The sequence below is a fragment of the Panicum hallii genome, chromosome 3 (genome assembly GCF_002211085.1).
Source record: "Panicum hallii strain FIL2 chromosome 3, PHallii_v3.1, whole genome shotgun sequence".
NCBI classification, from domain to species: Eukaryota; Viridiplantae; Streptophyta; class Magnoliopsida; order Poales; family Poaceae; genus Panicum; species Panicum hallii.
Genome location: NC_038044.1, coordinates 13,030,089 through 13,051,152, shown reverse-complemented (window position 1 = coordinate 13,051,152; position 21,064 = coordinate 13,030,089). Strand labels below are relative to the sequence as shown.

Below are 21,064 nucleotides of genomic sequence, written 5' to 3'. Positions count from 1 at the left end.
CTTGCGTAGTACACAGCTGAATCAAAAATTACTGAAAATCTTGCTGCCAGAGACTATTATTATATTATCTAGCAGAGAGAATGACGCCTCAGAGAACCTGATGGTATGACAAAGAAAATAGAAAAATCTTACTCACGTGTAGGGTCTGTAAGTGTCTCCATTCACATCCTCACCATCTTCCCTTGAAGCAGATGAATCGCTCTTTGCTTTCAAAATCCGTTCTTCTTGCCGTCTCAACCGCGAACGATACTGTGTTGGAGTGTGTTTTCCCTCCAATCTACTGCTTTCCCGCTGCTTTTTCCCTCCATCGGTACTGGCGGTGGCTCTTATAACGGAGCTCTCGATGAGAAAAATATTGGGCCAGAACGTGGGCCGTAGGTGCAAAACATAACCAGCTAAGTGTACAAGCCCATCTGAGTTGCGCACCGCAGGCTGCAGTACTGCAGCCGATCTGGCTCCTCTCGATCACGGCCGTCCACATCCAGGCATCACGCGGCCGCGCGAGGGGGGCCGGCACCGGCAGAACCCCAGATCAAATCTCGCTCGCGCCCACATCTTTCCCAACGCTCTTCTTCCTTTTCTTCCCCTCGCTTCCCGTGCACCTCGTGATACAAGATAGGTGAGGGAAGAAGTGGAGGCTAGCGAAGGAGCGATCGCCCACCGCATCCGTCGCCGCAGGCTCGCTCGCCCGCCCGCCCGCCCATGGAGTCGTGGCGGAGGCGGACGCTGCTCAAGGTCATCGTCCTCGGCGACAGCGGGTCAGTGCGTCCATGGGTCGCCGTTTCATCTTCGCTTCTCGCCATTCCATTTTTTCTTCTTCTGTTTCTGGTGCCCGGTTTGGGCGTGCATACTGCTTACCGTTGCCTTGACACGGATTGGTTTGGCGAGTGCAGGGTGGGCAAGACGTCACTGATGAACCAGTATCCTTCAGCTTTCGGTAACGTTGATGAGATTTGAGAGCTGCTTTATTTGCTTCATCTATGATCTATTTAGTGGGTTTGTTTAGTCTGCTCCACTCATGAATCGGAAACAAGTGTTGTGTGGCTGCGTGGCATACTGGTAAAGTATTGGGCTTTTGTCGGCGTGCCTTAACTTCACGGTGTTCGAACCTTTGAAGTACTTAGGTTTGCTTGACAACGATTAGATATGTGAACAAGAAGTTTAGCCAGCAGTACAAGGCGACGATCGGCGCTGATTTCCTCACCAAGGAGGTGCTCATTGAAGATAAGCTCGTCACCTTGCAGGTGATCCTCCTCTTGTGCCAATTTGGACTCACGCACGTCGCACCGCTGGTAAGAGGAAACGAGCCGGCCATGCGGCTGTCGTCATCGTGTGTTGCTCTGATGCAGATATGGGACACGGCAGGGCAGGAGAGGTTCCAGAGCCTTGGCGTAGCGTTCTACCGGGGCGCAGATTGCTGCGTGCTGGTTTATGATGTCAATGTCAAGAGAAGCTTCAGTACACTCAGTACCTGGCATGATGAGTTCCTCAATCAAGTAAATCACTCTTGTCTCGTACTGTCCTTTTCGTCGTCAGACACTCGGAAGATAGCAGACAAAATTAGCAGTTTGATTTCGATGGCAAAGCACCACTTTATAAGTAGCTGCACTGTGATCAGACTGCAGTTACTTATAAAGTGATCCCTTTGCTGTCGAAACAAAGCGTCAGATGATTGCCAAATCATCTGTAATTAAGTATAACCAGTTCATTTTAGTTTGTATGGGTTTCATGTTTTTATGTCCAGAAGCAGATGCAAATAAGCCTGCTAAAACTTTTCCATCAATCTACTTGTCTGCTTATGACTATTGTTGATTGCATCGATCGGAGTACTCTAACTGAAGGGTTCACCATTTTCCATTTCAGGCAAGCCCGTCAGATCCTAAACATTTCCCGTTCATTTTGGTTGGGAACAAGATTGATTTGGATGGTGGAAACAAAAGAATGGTTAGTTTCCTGGACGTGCAAACTTTCCGATACAAATTTGAAATGCTCTGCAATCGCTTCGTGGCCTTCCCACAGGTTTCTGAGAAGAAAGCAAGGGAATGGTGTGCGTCCAAGGGCGATATCCCGTATTTTGAAACCTCTGCAAAAGAGGACCACAATGTTGACACTGCTTTTCTATGCGTCGCCAAGCTCGCTTTGGCGCATGAGCATGACCAAGACATGTAAGTAAAAGCATCTTAAGTTTCTTGTTCGAATACTTCATACTTCAACCCATGTTGTTTTCTGTAAGCTCAGGAGGCTTATTTTCAATTTGAAGTTATTTTTAGAAAGGATGCATTTTACTACAAAGGAGCAAAAGTTACTTGCAAAGATGTAGGAGGAGGATTCAGGTCATCCTCCACTAGTGCAGGTTGCCAGATTCTGGCAGCTCTCAGATTAATTTGCTGTTCTAATCATGTGCATATGTTCCTTCTCTGCCCCAGCTACTTGAAGACAGTTGCAGAACAAGTCACGGATACTGAACAGACAACCGGATGTGCGTGCTAGAGGTAGCCATTTCGTGGCACTACCAGGCAGTTACTGTATACAATAAGCTCACATACCTAGCAGCTGTAAGCTGTTTAACAAGCTTATATAGACATCGTTAATTGTAGTTACAGCGTTAGGGGCTGTGTTATTGTCTGATACGTATGGGTGGGGGTGTTTGCAAGTTGTCTGCTTGCGTCTGCTCTCCAATAAGACAATAAAAACCACACCCTTGCAGAAGATCCTTCTGGCAAAAGACGCGTACCAGTCAAACTCTTCAGGTGTAAATTGTAACCGTAGCTTTTCAAACATGTTGCTGCAGATACACCCTGGAAATGCGCGGCTACTTCTATTTTCCGCCCTGGAAATGTTCAATTCATCTCCTCTACACTGTTCTGTCAGAGTGTGCGTTACCTGGCACTGGCAGACCATGGTTCTTGCGAATTGCGATGGTTCAGAAAGTTCAGAGCTGCAGCATGAAGCGTTCAAGCATGAACCTGTTGGAGATTTGGTTTTGACCCATTGATAGACCACCACACTGTGCGGTCAGAACGCACTCACTGTACTGTACTGTACTGTACGGCAATCCTGAAACCTGCCGGTGTGTGGCTGGTTGGGAAGCCACGCGGCAGGAGCTTTGCCCACGACGTGGCGACAGCGACGCCGTGGCTCTGCCGGCGTGTGTCAGCCAGTCAGTCGGAGCCCTTTACCACTGCTGCGGCGGTGCAGGTGCAGGTGCAGCTGCCATCTGCCCTGGCCGTCGGGTTCGGCCGCGACGGGGGGCGAAAAAGGCAGAGCCGGAGAGGCTCGCTTGGCTTGACCCCCCGCGTTCCAGGACCCTGCCGAGCTGCCGGCGGGAAGGTTCGGAAAAGGGTCGGCGGGGTCAAACCTCCAGACGCGACGTCGGGTCGTCGCCGTCCCGCATGCCCTCCGGAAAGGGCTCCGATCCCGGCCCCTCACCGGAGTCAGCCGGCCCTCGCCACGCACCGGGCACCACCAGCGATTCAGCTCGCTGACGAGGGAAGAGCGCGGCATGGTTTTACACTGACGTGTGCGCGCGCGGCGTCTGGTGGTTCTGATATTCAATTGGGAGGGCGCTGAATACTACGACTGAAGCACACAGGATTGAGCATATATTGTTCTTTGTTTCGAATTTTCAGAACCGACTATATAAGTTGAACACATGCGCATGCAAGGGAGCTCTCTTTTTTTAGGTCCGTTCTTTTTGTTAGGATTGCACCTAGAAACCATCCCACCTTATCAAGATTATACAAAATAATGAACCATTCCAACCGAAAATCGATCCAGGGACTCATTGCAGAGTAACCGAATGAGCCCTTGGTAATCAAAAGAAATGGTTATTAAAGTTAATTGCGTATGTGAGAATGGCGAATTAGTTTCCTTCGATTTTATCCCAACCGTCAAAAGTACTTAATGTTGTAATTCCACGGTATAACTATGATCATCATGTGCTGCATGTCACATACAAGATGGCTATTGAACTTGCATCGAATTTTTTAGATAAAAATTGACTCTATTTTTATCATTTTCGTGTCATAGCAGGAACAAGATATTTACTCCCTTTGTTCCAAAATATAGGTTGTTTTAGCTTTTGTAGGTTTATAAATTTTACGATACATCTAGACATATATTATATCTAGATATATAGTAAATTCTATAAATCTAAAAATGCCAAAATGATCTAATTTTAGAACGGAGGGAGTACATTTTTAAAACTCCGACAAAAACATTTTATACCACCAGCTTAGTATCCACAATTATTAAACGATTTGACGCCCAGATTTTTTTCTTGCAAAATCTTTGGAGCAAATTGGAAGTTAATTAAATTAGTTAAAGACTTAGCTTGTCGGTTAGTGAAATGCAAAAGGATGCATAATTTACATCACTCTCACCCGTATCGGCTGTAGCTCGACGGGGAATACGATCGCCCTACTATTTGTGGTGCAAGAGAAAGGGATGGATTCCGTCTGGGTTACAACCTCTCATGCTTTATATTACAGGATGCATGCATGTAAAAAAAAGGGTTGAGAGGGAGATGTACGATGCCGAATTGCTGGTTTCGTCATCAGAATGTACCAAACAAAGGGGCAGCAATCATACAATTATCCTACGTTAAAAGAGTTTCGCGGTCCCTTCTTTAACGGCACGTGCTTGATTATCCAAACAAACAGGCTCCAGATAGGAACAAAAAGAGACTCTAGTTAACCGGCGATTTCTCAAAAGGTTTTAAAATATTGTGGACGGTCACTGAGCCCTTCTAGACCCACCATATAAGTCACCATGAAAGAAGCTGCAAGCATGGTAGAGCACCAGCTTTTGGTCATTCTCAAAGACCCTCCGTCTTTGTTCTTTACTTAGGGTGTGTTCGTTTCCGGGTATCTAAACTTTAGATGGGTCACATCAAAAAGAATCTTATCATTTAGAAGTATTAAATAAAGTCTAATTACAAAACTAATTGCAGAACCCTAGTGCTAATTCGCGAGACGAATTTAATGAGGTATATTAGTCTATGATTAGCGAATAATTACTGTAGCATCACTGTGGCAAATTATGGATTAATTAGGCTCATTAAATTTGTCTCGCGAATTAGCACCTAGCTGTGCAAAAAGTTTTATAAACAGATTTTATTTAATACTTCTAAATAACAAGATTCTCTTTGATGTGATGGGTCTAAAGTTTAGATAGCAGGAAACGAAGAGTGCCTTGAACTAATAGAGGAGCAGGTTAGGTTCAGCAGAGTTTGTTGCTTTCAGTGGATGATGCATGTAGTACCACTTCTTTTATTTTTAAATCGGGCGTGTCGTACAACTTGATGCTATATTTGCCCGTTCAAATCAAGACGTGCCTACCTTGCTGGTAGTAGGTGCAGACCGCAGAAGATGCAGCATAAGTGAACCGTACCTATCTTTGCTGGTAGCAGGTGACCGCCGAGGTGAAATAGTGGCTTGATAAACAGCTTGTCAATTCTTCTACCGGCGTGACATGGCTGCCTTTATTGCTGGCTGTGGTAGGGGGTGTTTCGTTCCATTAGAGTTAAATTTTAGCTCTATCACATCAGAATACTAATAAGAAGTACTAAACATTGACTAATAATGCAATTAATTGTATAACCCCTAGACTAATTCGCGAGATGAATCTATTAAATCTAATTAGTCCATAATTTGATAATATGGTGCTACAATAAACATATGCTGATGGTGAATTAATTACTTAATAGATTCATCTTGCGGATTATCCATAGACTTATGCAATTAGTTTTATAATTAGCTAATGTTTAGTTTTCTTCTAATTAACATCCGAACATCCAAAGTGATAGGGCTAAATTTTACCCCTTCCCATCCAAACACCCATGCTCACGAGCAGTCTGTAGTGGAGGGAAAAAAATTGGCTACAGCGCGCTGCAAACGCAGCGCGCTGCCGCCCCTCACGCCTTTCCTTGCCAGGCTCACGTGACAGCAATTCGGGAAGGACGCGCTCGGCTGGGTCGGCTCGCCGCTCGCGCTTTCTCCTCGGCTGGGAGTGGAGCCGATTGAAAAGGCTGCGCGTTCTGTAATAAAAGAAGGCTGACAAAAGACGGGTCCATATGACACAATATTTGAATAGTACCTGAAACAGTGATTAGAATGGGCTCCAGAATATTTGACAAGGACCTGGTAAGTAGACTAGCAATTCCTCCCGTTTCGCAAAAAAAAAGACTAGCAATTCCTCCCATGCCTGACCAGCGAAGCACTGCACAAGATATCTGAATAGCAATGTACTAGCGATAGCAATGGTCTAGCAATTTCTCTCAAATAAATTGCGTAGCTGGACAAATAAATTGTTCATCAAATAAATTGTGATACAATATGAAAGAACAAACAAATTTCAGTAACATGACTGTCACACTATCAATGACTAAGCTGCCCTGTTCTTCAAATGTTGTATCATTTGCTCCTATATCAAATTTAATTTCCGTGCAGCTATAGCATTTTGATCAATACCAAGCAAAAGACTTGTATATCCTCCTTGCATCAAATTAGGCGCAGTGGTCGGAAAGTTGATCAAGATATTACTGGAATCATTTGGTACTGCCGCATTAACACCACTATTGTCTCCAGTGTTCCTCATTTCTTCTTCAGCAACATCTGAAATATATTTCAAAACAATTAAAAAATACGAGTTGGTAATAAAAAATTCAGTACATGCAACAATAAAATAAGTACCTTTCTCTTCACAACTTTTCTTTTTCTTCCTTATCTTCTTTTCCACTACATTCTTTGCTCGTTTAGTTTTGGGGCCTTTTACTATATCCGTAACGGTATTATACTATTTTCTATATCCGTAACGTGATCATTTGAATTAATTAAAGGAACTTCATTTCCTCGCATCTTGTTTAGTGATTGATCAGCCTCCACTTCCCACTTTTCTAATAACTTCTCCAAATCATCAAGAAGTGGTTCAGATGCTGAACACTTCAATGCAACAGATGTTGCCATTTGAGATATACGTGCAGCACGTGCTTTCAAGCTTAAATTCTCCCTTCCTTTCTTCTCAACATAATGCTCTTTTTTGCATATTTTGTCTATATACTGAGATGGTAAAATAAAAACATCATTCATATTGAATACTTTAAACGCATGCTTGCACAATATACCTATAAGATATGGAAGATACTGGTCAGCAATATATATTACAATCGAAATTCTATTTTAGAATTAGAGTACATACCTATGGATTCAAACTTTCTGCAAGAGCATATAATGGTCATATCTGCAATGTTGAATACAATTGTTGCTCCATAATCTGAATGCATATATGTAACCACGAATGTGGACATTGTCCCCTCAATCTGTAACAATTTGCAGGAATACCCGTGCTGTTTTTTTAAATTCTATCTCGAACTCTGTATACATTCTCTTAGTATATGATTCAGTAGCAGACTTCAACAAAGGTAAATTTGGGACATAATTAACTGGGATCTTTATAAATAATTAAAAATCTTCATCCAACTCATTTTCACGTAGAGAAGCGGAAACTTTATCACATTCAACAAGGAGTTCCGAAATACGAGTTTCCTACGAAATTTTTTCTTAAAGACATTATTCATACCTTCACTCCTTTGCGTTGTGGTCATATCAGCTGTAAAAGAGGTATGATAGACAGCAGCCCACTTTCTTCTCAAATCATATAGATTTAGCAACTACGAGTTCTCTTCTAAGCCATATTTAGTCAACAATTCATTCCACTTCCTTATGAAATACCCCTCTGATCTATCTTCATAGACACATCTTTTAAAAGCATATAGAAACTCAGGATGCTTATGAATTACATGACCAAGATGTTTAGCTGCATTAAGATAAATATGCCACAAATAAAGACGATGACTTGTATTCGGGAATACATAAGCAATTGCTTCTGCCATGGCTGCATCTTGGTCAGTGAAAGTTGTGCTTCGATGTTTGCCTGATATTGCTGTCAAAAATATTTGAAACAGCCAAACAAATGATTCAATAGTCTCATTACACAACAATGCAGCTCTAAATATTATTGTTTGCTTATGATGGTTGGTTCCAAGGAGTGGAGCAAAAGGCATCTCAAACTTATTTGTCTGAAATGTGGTGTCAAACAAACTTATTTGTCTGAAATGTGGTGTCAAACGACACTGCATCGCCAAAGCATGCGTAATCCATGATAGACTGACCATCAACCCAAAAAAAATTAGCTATCCTTCCATCTTGCTTATCAATTTCCATGGCATAAAAAAATGCAGGATCCTCTATCTGCTTGTTCTTCAAGTATTCCAACAATGTTTGTGCATCATTGGATTCTAGATTCTTATTCCGCTCGCGACCAATCTCATTATTGCAATCCATCCGTAAGAAGGGAACTTTGTCGGCCCCACCGTAATACTGCTTCATGAACTTATAAACTTGTGTTGGCCTCATCCCAGCTTCCCGTATTTGAGCAATGAGTTATTTATCTGCATCTATAACATGTCGTTGGGACCTCAGTTCAACCTTTTGCACTGTATAAATCCCCTCTCTGCTGACCTCAAATTTAATAAGAGCTTTGCAGCCTGTCCTCGTAGTGGCATTTGATGAACCCGCTTCTGCATGTCCTCCGCTGCTACAAACTATAACTCTGGAATATATAGTTTTATCTGCTCGACACTTTAAATCGCTCTTTCTGATGTTGAACCCAACCGTACCAGCATAGCTGTTGTACATCTCATAAGCATCGGTCTCCAACACAAAAGATATTCCAACTTTAGGAACAATCACATCTGGTCCATCTTTATCAACAATCTATTGTAAAAATATGGTCAGGCGGATCGATAATAATTACAACACAAGTAACGTATGACCATAAAACACATGTAACACACGATCATAGAACACAATTCTACCTGTGTTGTCTGCTACTCATCGGTTACACAGTCCCTAACGCTTGTGGATTCCTCGTGCGCAAGAGAGAGTGGGATCTGTCTTGCCATGTCCTCCTGTCCCGACGTCTCCTCGTACCCTCTTCCCTCCATGGTTGTTGCGTGAATCACGGTGACACGGCGCCAGACGGCTGCCCTGGAACAGACAGAGGAGAGAAGGCTTGATGAACAAACAGAGAAGAGAAGGCTTGATACGGCAGAGTAGAAGATGCGTGGCACGGCAGAGCGGAGGAGAGGAGGTGGGCACCTGATCGGCGGCGGCGGCGGCGCCTGTAAATCATAGTACCAGATCGCAATAAGGCAAGCAATATCACGTAAAGAGATCGACCTTTGCCCGGCAAGGAAATCAGATCCAATACGTCGCGTACCTACGTGAGGGCGGAGCCGGCCGAGGAGAAAGCGCGAGCCGACCCAGCCGAGCGCGTCCTTCCCGAATTGCTGTCACGTGGGCCTGCAAGAAAAGGAGTGAGGGGCGGCAGCGCGTTGCGTTTGCAGCGCGCTGTAGCCAATTTTTTTCCGTAGCGGAGCCACTATTTCCGAGCGAACTGCGTCTGTTTCCCAGCACCCAGCAGCAGTTTTCTCCTCCCTGATTGAACGAACAGACGAGAGGTCGAGAGCAGGGTAGCGTACGTGACCAGGCTGACGTGCGCCGGCCCTGCGGCCGCTGACAGCCGGCCGGGTCCGGCCGCGTTCCTGGCAGGTTCCGACGACCGGGAGCGGAGCAATCGCGCGCGTGGGGGCAACTTGGCGCCGTGGATGCCCAGCTGCGGCCCACCCATCCGCTGCCACGGGCGCCGCGATCGAAAGCGAGGGCGGCGCCGTTCGCCCGAAAATGGCCAGAAACCTATCAACGCACCGGAAAGGGACGAAGGCCGACGGCGCGACCCCCCCCCCCCCCCCGCGCCGCTCCGCCGACCCAGCTAGTGAGACAACCGCACGCACCCCCCGCCGCCGGTCCTGCCTCGGCGTACGTGCGCCGGCCGTGCGCGCGCAGCTCTCTCGGCGCGTTCCGCGGGGAGGCTTCCAAGAAGACAGAGGAGACGGCGTCCGGATCGGGCCGAATCGCGCGGGCCGCTGTCGCCGGCCAACCTGGGTTTAAATTCGGGTGGCGCGAGCGCGGGCGGAAGCTTCTGAGATCAGGAAAGAGTGGCAGCGGTTGGTGGCAAGTGGCGTACTGGTGTGCCTGTATCAGCGTTCCACAGTGGCAGTACTCAGCTCTTTCGCCGTTGCTATCGCTCGCTCACTTGGGTAAAAGGGAAACGGAGGAACTTGTGTTAGACGCCTTGTGGAGTATACTTAGGATATGAGAGGTGCGAAAGATGTTGGTTGTCACACATACGTAAGCATACTTTTCGTCGTAAAGCTTTGTCAATGTAAACATGCAAACTAGCAAAAGCATACTTTCCCTCGCTCTCTCGAAGTGTGCTTTTAACTTATCAGCTAGGGAAGCATATTAAGGATGAGGATTGATTAATTAAGGGGTCATTTGGTATGGGTTCTCCCAAAACGACTTTGTTAGTAAAGTTAAAGCCGACGATGAAGGAGAAAAAAAAATCCAACTCAACTTCTAGTTCATTTTAATCTGAGCTTGCATAATAGTCTCATACTATAGCGCAACGATTTACACAAGATAAATGAATCTGAAGCTGGAATAGTTATCCCGAACCGGTCTTAAGGGCCTCTTTGGCTGGGCTCTCGCCGGCTCCGGCTCACTATAGCACGCTAGAGTTGGAGAAGCAAGAAAAACTGGCTCCGGCTGTGTCAGTGAGAAAGAAAGGATGGGAGAGAGAAAAACGGATCCGATGAACAGTGCCGCTACGGCGATGCAAAGTGATGCGCTAGAGGGAGCGGAGCTGCCCATACCAAACGAGGCCTAAGTCTCAATCGATTCTTTTTAGTTTAATTATTTTTAGTAATACTTTTTGAAAATATGTAGAGTTTTAGAAAACTAGTACTAAAATTGAACTAAAGATGACCGGCAGAAACTGAAGACCTAATTCACATCCCTAAAGCATATGTCGGTGCAATAGTGAAGTCATCAGAGTATGGCTACACACTTACCAAGTCAATTTCATCATATACCCTCCCTTTTAGTGCACATGTGTTCTCTTGTAATCACAGAAAATAATAAGATCTGCATATAGGACTAATCTCACGGGCATGACGTGACGATTGCATGGGCGAAAAAGGTAAAGTTTACATTGCACAAACCCTCTGAGAGCTCGTCGGCACCGCCGTCTGATTGCGATAAGCACGCGGAAATAAATAAATTCGGATCCACCAGAAAAGAACAGAGAAAACGACCTAACTCTGATTGCCACTGCTCTGTTCGCTTCTCCGGAGGTCGTGTGCTGCTTTCGTCTCACTCGCAGCAGGTTCACTGCCCCCGCGCACCCCCGAGATCCCTCCACCAGATCAGTTGCGTCCGCCGCCTCGCAACCGGCCCTGGCCTTTTTAACAAAGGGCTCGCTTCGTCTTCTGGGTGGACGGACATCGCGATGGCAAGCGATCGATGTGTCACGTGTGCGTTCTGCGAGCTAGGCCCCGAGGCCCTGACACGACACGACCACCTGCCAGCGACGGCGACACATGCATCTGCACCCGGCGAGCTCCGATGGCTCCGGGGATGGTGAGCGCGGCGGCGAGCCGCTCGCATGTCGATCCCCGGAGACGGATCCATCGATGCATCATCCCCGGAGCCATCGGGATCCATCGATGCATCATCGTCGTCCACTCCGAGTGAGGTCACGTAAAAAAGGGAAGCTGGAGTCCTGGCAGGAGTATCGGCTGCTCGCGCCAGCCACAGGGCGGATTCGGCGGCGACAGGGACGGGGGCGCCACAGCTTCGCTCGGGAGATGGATCGGCCGGCGACGCAACGCACGCATGAGCCCCCGGCGAATAATTTTACCCCAGGAAGCTGCGCAGAATCCGACGAGGAGGAGCCCATGGCTTCTAGATCGCGCTAGCTTTGCGGGAGATCCGTCTTCACGCTGCACGTTTTGGCTTAGCTTGGTTTGTCTGTTAATTAAGTATACAATTTTCTGAGGTCGATGAAGGCGACGGCGTGCGTCCGAGTTTAATACGCAGTCCGAACAGCGACCTTGACACGTACGAAAAGCACGTCGTTTTGGACGTTGAGCTTCGCTCAAAGGATTGTATACTTGTGTTTGTAGGGCCGTCCGGCGCCGGAGGACGGCGAGCGGTCGCGGCGGTTTTCTTGTGGGCACAGGAGCGCCTGGTTCGGGGTGTGTGTGGGTGCTTGCCTTTGCAAACTTTAGCAAACCATCTCATATAGAATGGAATGATCCATCATAGAGTCGTCACATTAGGTTGGGATGGGCCTATGAGAATCTAGGGATGATATGTTGGTGCACAATCTATTTCATTCCCCAAAACAAATGAAAATGTGAGGAATGATAGGGTGATGGGCCACTTCGTTCCTCAGACCAAACACACACAAATATCGTGAGAATACTCGCTCAATATATTATATTAGTCACCTCTAAGCTCTAAATTGTAGCCATTTCATGAAGCTTTATTATCAATATTTTTTTTTTCAAAATACTGCTAATTTTTTTCAGGCACACGGGTTATTAAACCCTAGTGCGCAAAAATTACATCCACCGGGCACAGGCACATGGTGCAATTCATGTATCCATGGTCTCACCAATGACCGACCTGTTCCACCGCAGTCCGTGATCCCAGCAGCAGCAAAAGGAATTGAAAACGGCTTGAATCGGGCGGACCGGACCGCCCCTCCTCCACGCGACCCCCTTTGAAAGGCAACTGCACTACGTGGCGACGACCGCTCGGGTCGTGCCCCCGCGGACATTTCCGCCCCTGCTATAAGTGGCACGCCGGGCGGGGGCAAGCGGCGGCGCGCGGCGACCCCCGCAGCAGCTCCGAACCTTCTCCCCGCCCAGGAAGCTCACCGGGAAGCCGACCGGATCCCCCCAAATCACACACACATCCCCGCCACCTCCTGCTACAACTACAAATCCACCCGCCGTCGGCATCCCTCGCTCCCCATGCACACCGGCAGCTCGCCGACCCTCCGAGCTCGGGCCGCTACTGCTATAAATACGAAGCTCCGCGGCGGTGGTCCGGCCGGTCATGGCGGCAGTCGGCGCGCGCCCAGTGCTGTACCACCACCCGGCGCCGGCGGGCGACGCCGCCTCCATGTCCTCGTACTTCTCCCACGGAGGCAGCTCCACCTCCAGCTCCGCGTCCAGCTTCTCCGCCGCGCTCGGCGCCGCGCCCGCGCCCGCGCCCGCGCCGCTGCCGTCGCTCGCGGACCAGTTCGACATCTCCGAGTTCCTCTTCGATGACGGCGCGGGGGCGGCGGCCGCGCCAGGCGTGTTCGCCGACGGCGCGCCGCCCCCCGTCGCGCCGGCTGCTGGCAGCGCGATCAGTGCGGCCGCACATGCCGCCAGGTGAGTGGTGGCGTGCGTCACTTGGCAGCTCTGCCTGAGTTTTTTTTTTCTTCAGCACATCATCATCATTGGCCTGAATTCTGAACCGGCCGGCCTCGCCTTCGATTGGGCATTTCAGGAGCGCGGCGGAGGCGGTGCCGGAGCAGCCGCGGACGGAGCGGATCGCGTTCCGGACGAGGTCGGAGGTCGAGATCCTGGACGACGGCTACAAGTGGAGGAAGTACGGCAAGAAGTCCGTCAAGAACAGCCCCAACCCAAGGTAAGCCAATCGGCAAAAGGAATTGTCGCTCATCCTGATCATCGATCACACGCGCACGACAAACCGATCAAATCAGTCAGTCAAGAAATGAAGGATCAACTCATCGCAATTACTACTAGATACTAGTAGTACATTTCATCACTATCTGGCTCTAGCCATCATCGTCTCGTCGACACGACGACACTGACGATCCGTGCGCGCGCAGGAACTACTACCGGTGCTCGACGGAAGGGTGCAACGTGAAGAAGCGGGTGGAGCGGGACAAGGACGACCCCAGCTACGTGGTGACCACGTACGAGGGCACGCACAACCACGTGAGCCCCAGCACGGTGTACTACGCCAGCCAGGACGCCGCCTCCGGACGCTTCTTCGTCGCCGGCACGCAGCCGCCGCCGGGCTCCCTCAACTAGTCCCGGCCGGCCGATCGATCCACCGCGCCACCGGTCGGGCGGCCAGCACGGCGGAACGCCGCCGCGCGTACGTCCAAGTAAGCCGGCGGCCAGATAGCTAGTCGATCGGTATAGTAGTAGGACATATAGGTGATCATGATCTGGCCGGGTCGGTTTCTCGAGGTGGATCGTTTGGGATCTAGCGCTCGTCCTCTTTTCCCCCGTCCTTTTCGGCGGCCGCTGGCTGTTGCGATCGAATGAATAGTGTGCGGCTGCTGCTCGTGCTGGCTCAGGAGGTTTTTCCGCACATCACTTGTTCCCACGAGCATCAGTTGAGCTGATCAGTCTGGGAAATGTAGCATTTATATACTGCTGCCTTGACCGTGCAATAAGATGTACAGAGGTTTTGTCCGTTGTTCATCGATCCTGATCTCTACCAATTTCGTTCCTTTTTTATCTTTTATTTAATCTAGCTGTGCTTGTTGTGATGCAAGTGGTGAGACTACTACTACTATATGCGGAAGATGTGTGCAAACCAAGCAACGCTCGTATAAAAGTCACGCGATGATGAATCTATTATATTAATTTAATAAGGTAGTGTTTAAAGAACCCACCACGTTCGCCGAGAGGGTTTAGAAATTTCTACGTTTATCTGAAAAAGAGAAGAATTTCCACCATATAATTTTATAAAGATCTAACCATCTAAACTAACTCAAGAGTCCATATCAAATATGATTTTGTAAAAAAGAGAAGGATTTACACCATTGAATTTTATGAAGATCTAATGACCTATATTACTCTGAAGAGTCCTCGCCAAACACAAATTATAAATATAGCTAGATTATAAATTTAAAAATAAGTAATTCATCAGCCTGACAGAAATTGTCTTTTTATATTTCTTTCTCTCTCTCGATGTGTATGCTATGGAGTAGATGAGATGGGAACTGAGAAGTCTGCCGGCCGGCATCTCAAAAATTCCTCATCAGCTTGCACGCTGCTACGCCATCTTTTATTCTTTTATGCGCTCAAAGCTCCATGCAGGACACGGTGGCGACTCCATTTATAAAGGTAAGGTTGGATGGATTCTGGAATCCCTAGCTACTACGATTACAAGGCATGGAGCCATGAGTTAAATTGCGAGAAAAAACAGCAGCAACATCCATTAAAAATAAGGAAGAAGGAAGCTAATTGGAAGAAGGAAGCTGTTAGCCGATCTAGCCTAGGGTAACAACAACCCAAATAAGGGAGAGGTAGACAGGCAGCTATAGCAACTCTTATGTTGTCATTATACATGAATATACTCTGTACTGCAATATCCAATTAGTCAATTTAAAAAGCACTAGGCTGTAGGCTAACTATTGGCAGTCCATTAAAATTCTTTGATTGTGTTCCGTTCTAAAAAAATTAATAAGTGAGTGTTAAAGAAGCCATCACGTTCGCTAAAAGGGTCTAGAAATTCCCACTTTAATTTTAAAAAGAAGAATTTGCATTGTTAGATTTTATGAAGACCTAGCGACCTATATTAACCTGAAGAGTCCACGCCGATTAGGAATTATAAGTATAGCTAAATTAGGAATCTAAAAAGAAAAATAGATGCAAAAGGCTTATATTGTCATTATACATGAATATACTCCGTACTATAATCCAATTATCCAATTAGGAAATATTAAGCTTTAGGCTAACTATTGGCGGTCCATTAAAATCCTTTGATTGTTCCGTCTAACAAAATTTAGGTATAATATGACAGGAGAGAAGAACGAACGTCAACTGCACCTGATGGCCTAGACATGAGAGGAGATTGCTGTTGTGGAAGCCTCCTTGGATGGATCAAAATCAATATTCATAAAGCTATCTCCATGCAAAATCGTAAAGCTGGTATTGTCGTTATGATTAGGGATCACACAGATAAAGTACTACTTTCAGCCTACAAGATTCTTGATCTCGACTTTATGGTGTCCATCCGCTATGAAATAATTCTGGAAGCAAACAACTGTCATGCTTATTCTGTTATTCACCATCCAAGTAGCTATGTGTCACAAGAATGCTTCCAAAATTAGTGTTGAGAACAGTATCGCAAATGAGCTAGCTTAGACGGTGAAGCTGCTAAACCATAGTGTAATATGTCACGATCGCTTTTCAAAGTGTTAAAAATAATAAATTGCTCTTAATTGCTTGGATAGTATAATCGCTTTCTGAAGTGTTTGATCAACTAATTAAGTTTTCTCTTCACTCACAAAAAGAACATGGAACTAAAATAAATTTTAGCTTCCTTTTTCGCGAGTATATTTTTAGCTTCCTTAATTGAGGAGCACGCACACACACAGTGGAGATCCATGTGCATTGTTCCCAAGCATCCAAGGTGCGAGAAAGCTGCCTATGACCAATATGGGAAAGTTCACCTGTGCAGTCCTTCAATGAAGAATAAGGACAAAAACAGGTTCTGTTTTGCTCTAGATACAACGATCCAATTTCAAGATGATACCGCTGCATGTCAGACTACACTAAGATAAAGGAGAATTTGTTAACTCCGGCGGTGAATTTGTTAACCCGGACGCATGATTTATGGTGGAATATAGCAACCTTAAGAAAAATAGAGATTTGGATATGATAAAAAACTAAAGATGATGTAACTTATGCACATTAAAGTACTATTTCAAACTCAAAATTAAATTAAGAATATTATCCCTGATCGATACTCATTTAGATCTTCTTTTAATAGTCTAAGGAATTTATCACATAACAAGTACTCTCAAACAAAAATGTACATAGGCAGCTAACAACAAAAATTATACTCATGCTAAAATTTTTTAAAGTCTTTGTATTAGGTTTTAAAAAAATATTTCTACATAAAGTGTTTCCTTTTTCTCGTGATCCATGTTACCAAAAGAATGAAGCACAAAATATTATAGTGAAGAAAACGTAGGTGATACCTTCTGTCGGAGGGAATCTCCAGCCGGGTGGCGGAATGCACCTGCCTAATCCTAGTTAAGGATGGGTTTGGAGAAGACTTAGGAGCGCTTGATCGGTGAGCGGATGAACGCAGGAAAGACACAAGGATTTTAGAGTGGTTCGGGCCGCCGGAGTGTAATACCCTACGTCCACTTGGGTGTTGTATTGATTGTAAAAGTCTGGATCTTGTAAGCTTGTAAACTTGTGAGCTTGTATTCTAAGGGGTGCACGCTTCCTTTTATAGTCCAAGGGAGGTGCTTACACTGTGCGGGGCCCCGACAGGTGGGTCCGGCCAACAGGAGCCTGTTCTATGAGAGATATGGAGATCTTCATCGCCAGCTCCTCTCCGTAGTCCTCTCGATCGAGAAGTTGATGTGCATATCTACAGTCAGGATATGGCTGCGTGCAGCCTTGTCTGCACAGTGACCGCTGTCATTGTTACCCAACAGTGGAAGCTGTGCTGCCACTGTTGGGTCAGGACCCTCTGACAGGCGTAGACGCTGCGCTGACCCTGCCGCGTCGTCGCCTCCGCGCGCACTGTTACAGTGCACGCCTCAGCTCACCTGCAGCAAGCCATCATTACTTACGTGCGCGGCGCCGTGATGGGACTACACGCCGTCTGCCCGCGCGCAGAGCACAGTGACGCGCCGTCTCGGTAACAGACGGCGCGGTGATGGGACTACACGCCGTCTGCCCGCGCGCAGAGCACAGTGACGCGCCGTCTCGGTAACAGACGGGCTTACCGTGGTGTCAATTGGGCAGACCATGCTTTGATTTGGGTGCGCGCAGCCCACCTACCCGCATTTAATGCGGTTGTTGGGGTGGTATCCCGCAGAGGGCCTTCTGCCATGGGCACGTGGCAGGGCCGACCCAGAAGTCGCCATCTTGGTGGCACGTGGCGGCGCCGGACCCCTTCCCGGAGGAAGTAGCACTACCGGATTTTGCTGAGTGTAACACTCGGCAAAAGTCACTCGGCAGCGATTTCGTCGGCAAAGACGTCTTTGCCGAGTGCCAAAAAAACACTCGGCAAAGAGCTGCACTCGGAAAAATGTAAATCGGAAAAAATCCAAAAAAATGAAACAGGAAAAAAATTTATTGGGGGAGGCATGCACAGCCAGCTAGTGACCCATCTAATGGGTTGCATATTTTTTCAGCAATTTTTCATAAGTTGTCAATGATAGGTTTCGAACTCACGACCTTCTGCACACAAATAACTCACTCTACCACTGCACCATTGGACCAAGTGTGTCAACATATTATAATTAACCAAGTGTAAATTGTTTTTTAAGATAGTAAATAAATTCAAATGAAAAGTTGTTAACTACAAAGTGGCATAACTTTTCGATATCTACAACTTTTATTTTGGTAGTTTCTTCATCCGAGATCGTTTACAAAATTTGAATTTCAAATTTGAAAACTTCAAACGTATTTTAATATGACACAATGATTTCAAATCAAAAAGTTGTCAACTACAAACTTTCATAACATTTTGAGATCTACAACTTTAATTTTGATGGTTTTTCCATTCAAGGTCATTTGCAAAATTCGAATTTTAAATTTTCTATATACAGATGTAGTTTTTGTTGACAAAATGACTTCAAATTAAAATGTTGCCCACTGTAAAATCTTATAACTTCTCAATATCTACAAAGTTTATTTTGGTTGTTTTATCATTTCTTCATCTGACATGATAATTCTAATATTGTTCACAAATCTTATATATCTCTCTTATAGTTTCATAAACTACGAGAGATATATATATATTTTGTGAATAAATGTACATTTATTTTATCAAATGAAGAAATTTCCAAAATAAGAATTATGCATATTGATGAGTTATACAACTTTGTAGTTGAAAATATTTTTATTTAAATTAATTTACTACTTCAAAATATGATTTGAAAATTATCTTTACCGAGTGTCTAAAAAAGACACTCGGCAAAGAGCTTCTTTGCGGAGTGTCTAAACAAGGCACTCGGCAAGCTCGACAAAGAAGCTCTTTGCCGAGTGTCTTAAAAAAGGCGCTCGGCAAAGAGCTTCTTTGCCGAGTGTCTAAAAGCGGCACTCGGCAAAGACCGGCACTCGGCAAAGAAGCTCTTTGTCGAGTGTCCGAAAAAAACACTCAGCAAAGATTTTTTTCCGGTAGTGTAGGGGGTCCGGGCCCCCGAGGCCAGCCGGAGAGACAGGCCCATAGGGGTCTGGCTCCCACACGTGGCAACGCCAGACCCCCTGGGGGGTCCGGGCCCGTGGAAGCCATCCCCAAGTGCCTTGCCCTCATGGGCACATGGGGGGCACCGGACCTATATGAGCTCAGGGGGGAGGTTCGGAGACCACGGTCCCAGCTGCCAGGTTCGGACCGTACACCCCGCCTCCCAGAGGACAAAGGGGGTAGGCTTGGAAAACCCTGTGTCCACTAGGGTGGACAGTCTGTCAGATGACTTCCTGGCGGGCTAAGCCGGCAGAGATGCCGATCTCCTCGTAGTGGGCTACAATGGCCTTTTGACCGTTAAGCAGTTACTTAGCGATGATGGAGGATAGGCGGTCGAGCATGTGGTGGCGCGCGTCCACCACGATTGCGCTTGGCGCACACGCCGGAACATGACACCATCGCGTTCTCCCGTGAGGCGACAGCGAGACGCCAAGGGTCTGGACACCCTAGCTAGGAGGTACCCTGTCCGTATGTACCGACACCTTCGGTCTGGATCATTAAGACAAAACAATTTCTATAACATGACTAAAGGAAACTATATGCATATTTCTTCAAGTAATAAAACCTAAATATCAACATAAAAAATGCTAGCTACCGTGCTATTTGCGCGGACATCTTGCTAGTTTCTCCTAATCGGTATGATTGCATGAATACTGGTAGAAATCTCATAATAGATCAAAACTGACTGTGTGCACAGGGGAGTATGAGACGAGATCATCGAAGAAATGAAACTATTGTTGGTTGCTTGCTTTAATTTAATTTCATATTCGGCCGCTCGCCGTGTCCTTCTGGTTCCAGTGGACCCGCCAGAATATCTCCACTTTCTGTACGCGTGCACGGCACAAGTTGCACCGCATCGTTGTTTTGCTACGTTTTATATAGACTCGATTGCGGATGATGACATGCATGCCTGTGTTCTTTTTCCCCAGAGTATCATGTGTAGTTTGTTCTGTGTGTTATTTTGTTTATATATGATGCTTTTTTTTACCAGATTACTGTATGTGGTCCTTGCATATCACAGTTTATCTATCCTTTTGTAGTGAAAAAGAAAGAAAAAGAAGTTTAGAACTACCACTAAAGGTTTCTTTGATGCTCCAGCGAAATAATAAGACAATGGTGCAACAACTAGCTAACAGCTGAGTTTGTATATTAATTAACCTCGGCATCACGATGATACTGTCAGTCTGTCACGTTAATCAACACTGTATTTGTAATGTATTTGATGATGACGGCCTCTATGTAGCTGAATGTGACGCAATGTGTAATAAACAATATGCATACGGGCTGGGTCATACTTCGATGATCTTCACTATCACATTTGGGCCGATGCTCTTGGACTGCGCGGCCCAAGTATACTCCAATTTTTTAGTGAGATGCTCGGTTTTGGAAATACAACTTTTTTATTTCTTTTGTTTTGTTACTCGTATTCGCATGCAAGTCAAATCCTCCTTTTTTTGATTGGCAGGATTTTTTATGCCCACATGCAAGTCAATTATCTCTCTCCTTTAGATCCTGCTGCATGCCTAACATATTTATTGAGTCTCGCATGCAAATCTTGCACCCGGTTTAAGAAAACCTTCGGACGCCATGTGAGGAATTTGTAGTGCGTATAACATATAGTCGCGACGTCAACCTTGTTATTCTTAAAAAAATAATATAATTTTGTCTTGATGATTCTAATGCAAAAAGTGCACAATTTTTGAAGTTCGTTTAGCCGGCAATTTGCGGCGGCACATTAGGCGCTCCGCAATGTATGCTTTGAGTGATGCCAAATTAGGTGAGAGAAGTTTTAGGCACCACTCAATACACTGCAACAAGTGAAGCTAACTACTTGCACCGATGCTTGGTTACTAAACAAAGATTCTTTACCCTCAAAGGACAGCATGAAAGCACAGCATGCATAGTGATGAGGA

At 46.1% G+C, this 21,064-nt stretch overlaps 2 protein-coding genes across 2 annotated transcripts; both read left to right on the top strand.

Annotated features, from left to right (window-relative positions):
• The first annotated feature begins 576 nt into the window (after positions 1-576).
• On the top strand, positions 577-2,826 carry LOC112886153 (ras-related protein Rab7-like). The gene is made up of 7 exons (XM_025951954.1): positions 577-758; positions 894-920; positions 1,145-1,244; positions 1,350-1,496; positions 1,864-1,944; positions 2,020-2,165; positions 2,427-2,826. Exons 1-7 carry the CDS (start codon positions 703-705, stop codon positions 2,488-2,490), a joined length of 621 nt encoding a protein of 206 aa, XP_025807739.1. The 5' UTR covers positions 577-702; the 3' UTR covers positions 2,491-2,826.
• A 9,888-nt stretch (positions 2,827-12,714) lies between these two features.
• LOC112885979 (WRKY transcription factor SUSIBA2-like) lies at positions 12,715-14,417 on the top strand. Its single transcript, XM_025951701.1, has 3 exons — positions 12,715-13,345; positions 13,464-13,604; positions 13,810-14,417. Exons 1-3 carry the CDS (start codon positions 13,026-13,028, stop codon positions 14,012-14,014), a joined length of 666 nt encoding a protein of 221 aa, XP_025807486.1. The 5' UTR covers positions 12,715-13,025; the 3' UTR covers positions 14,015-14,417.
• The last annotated feature ends 6,647 nt before the right edge of the window (positions 14,418-21,064 follow it).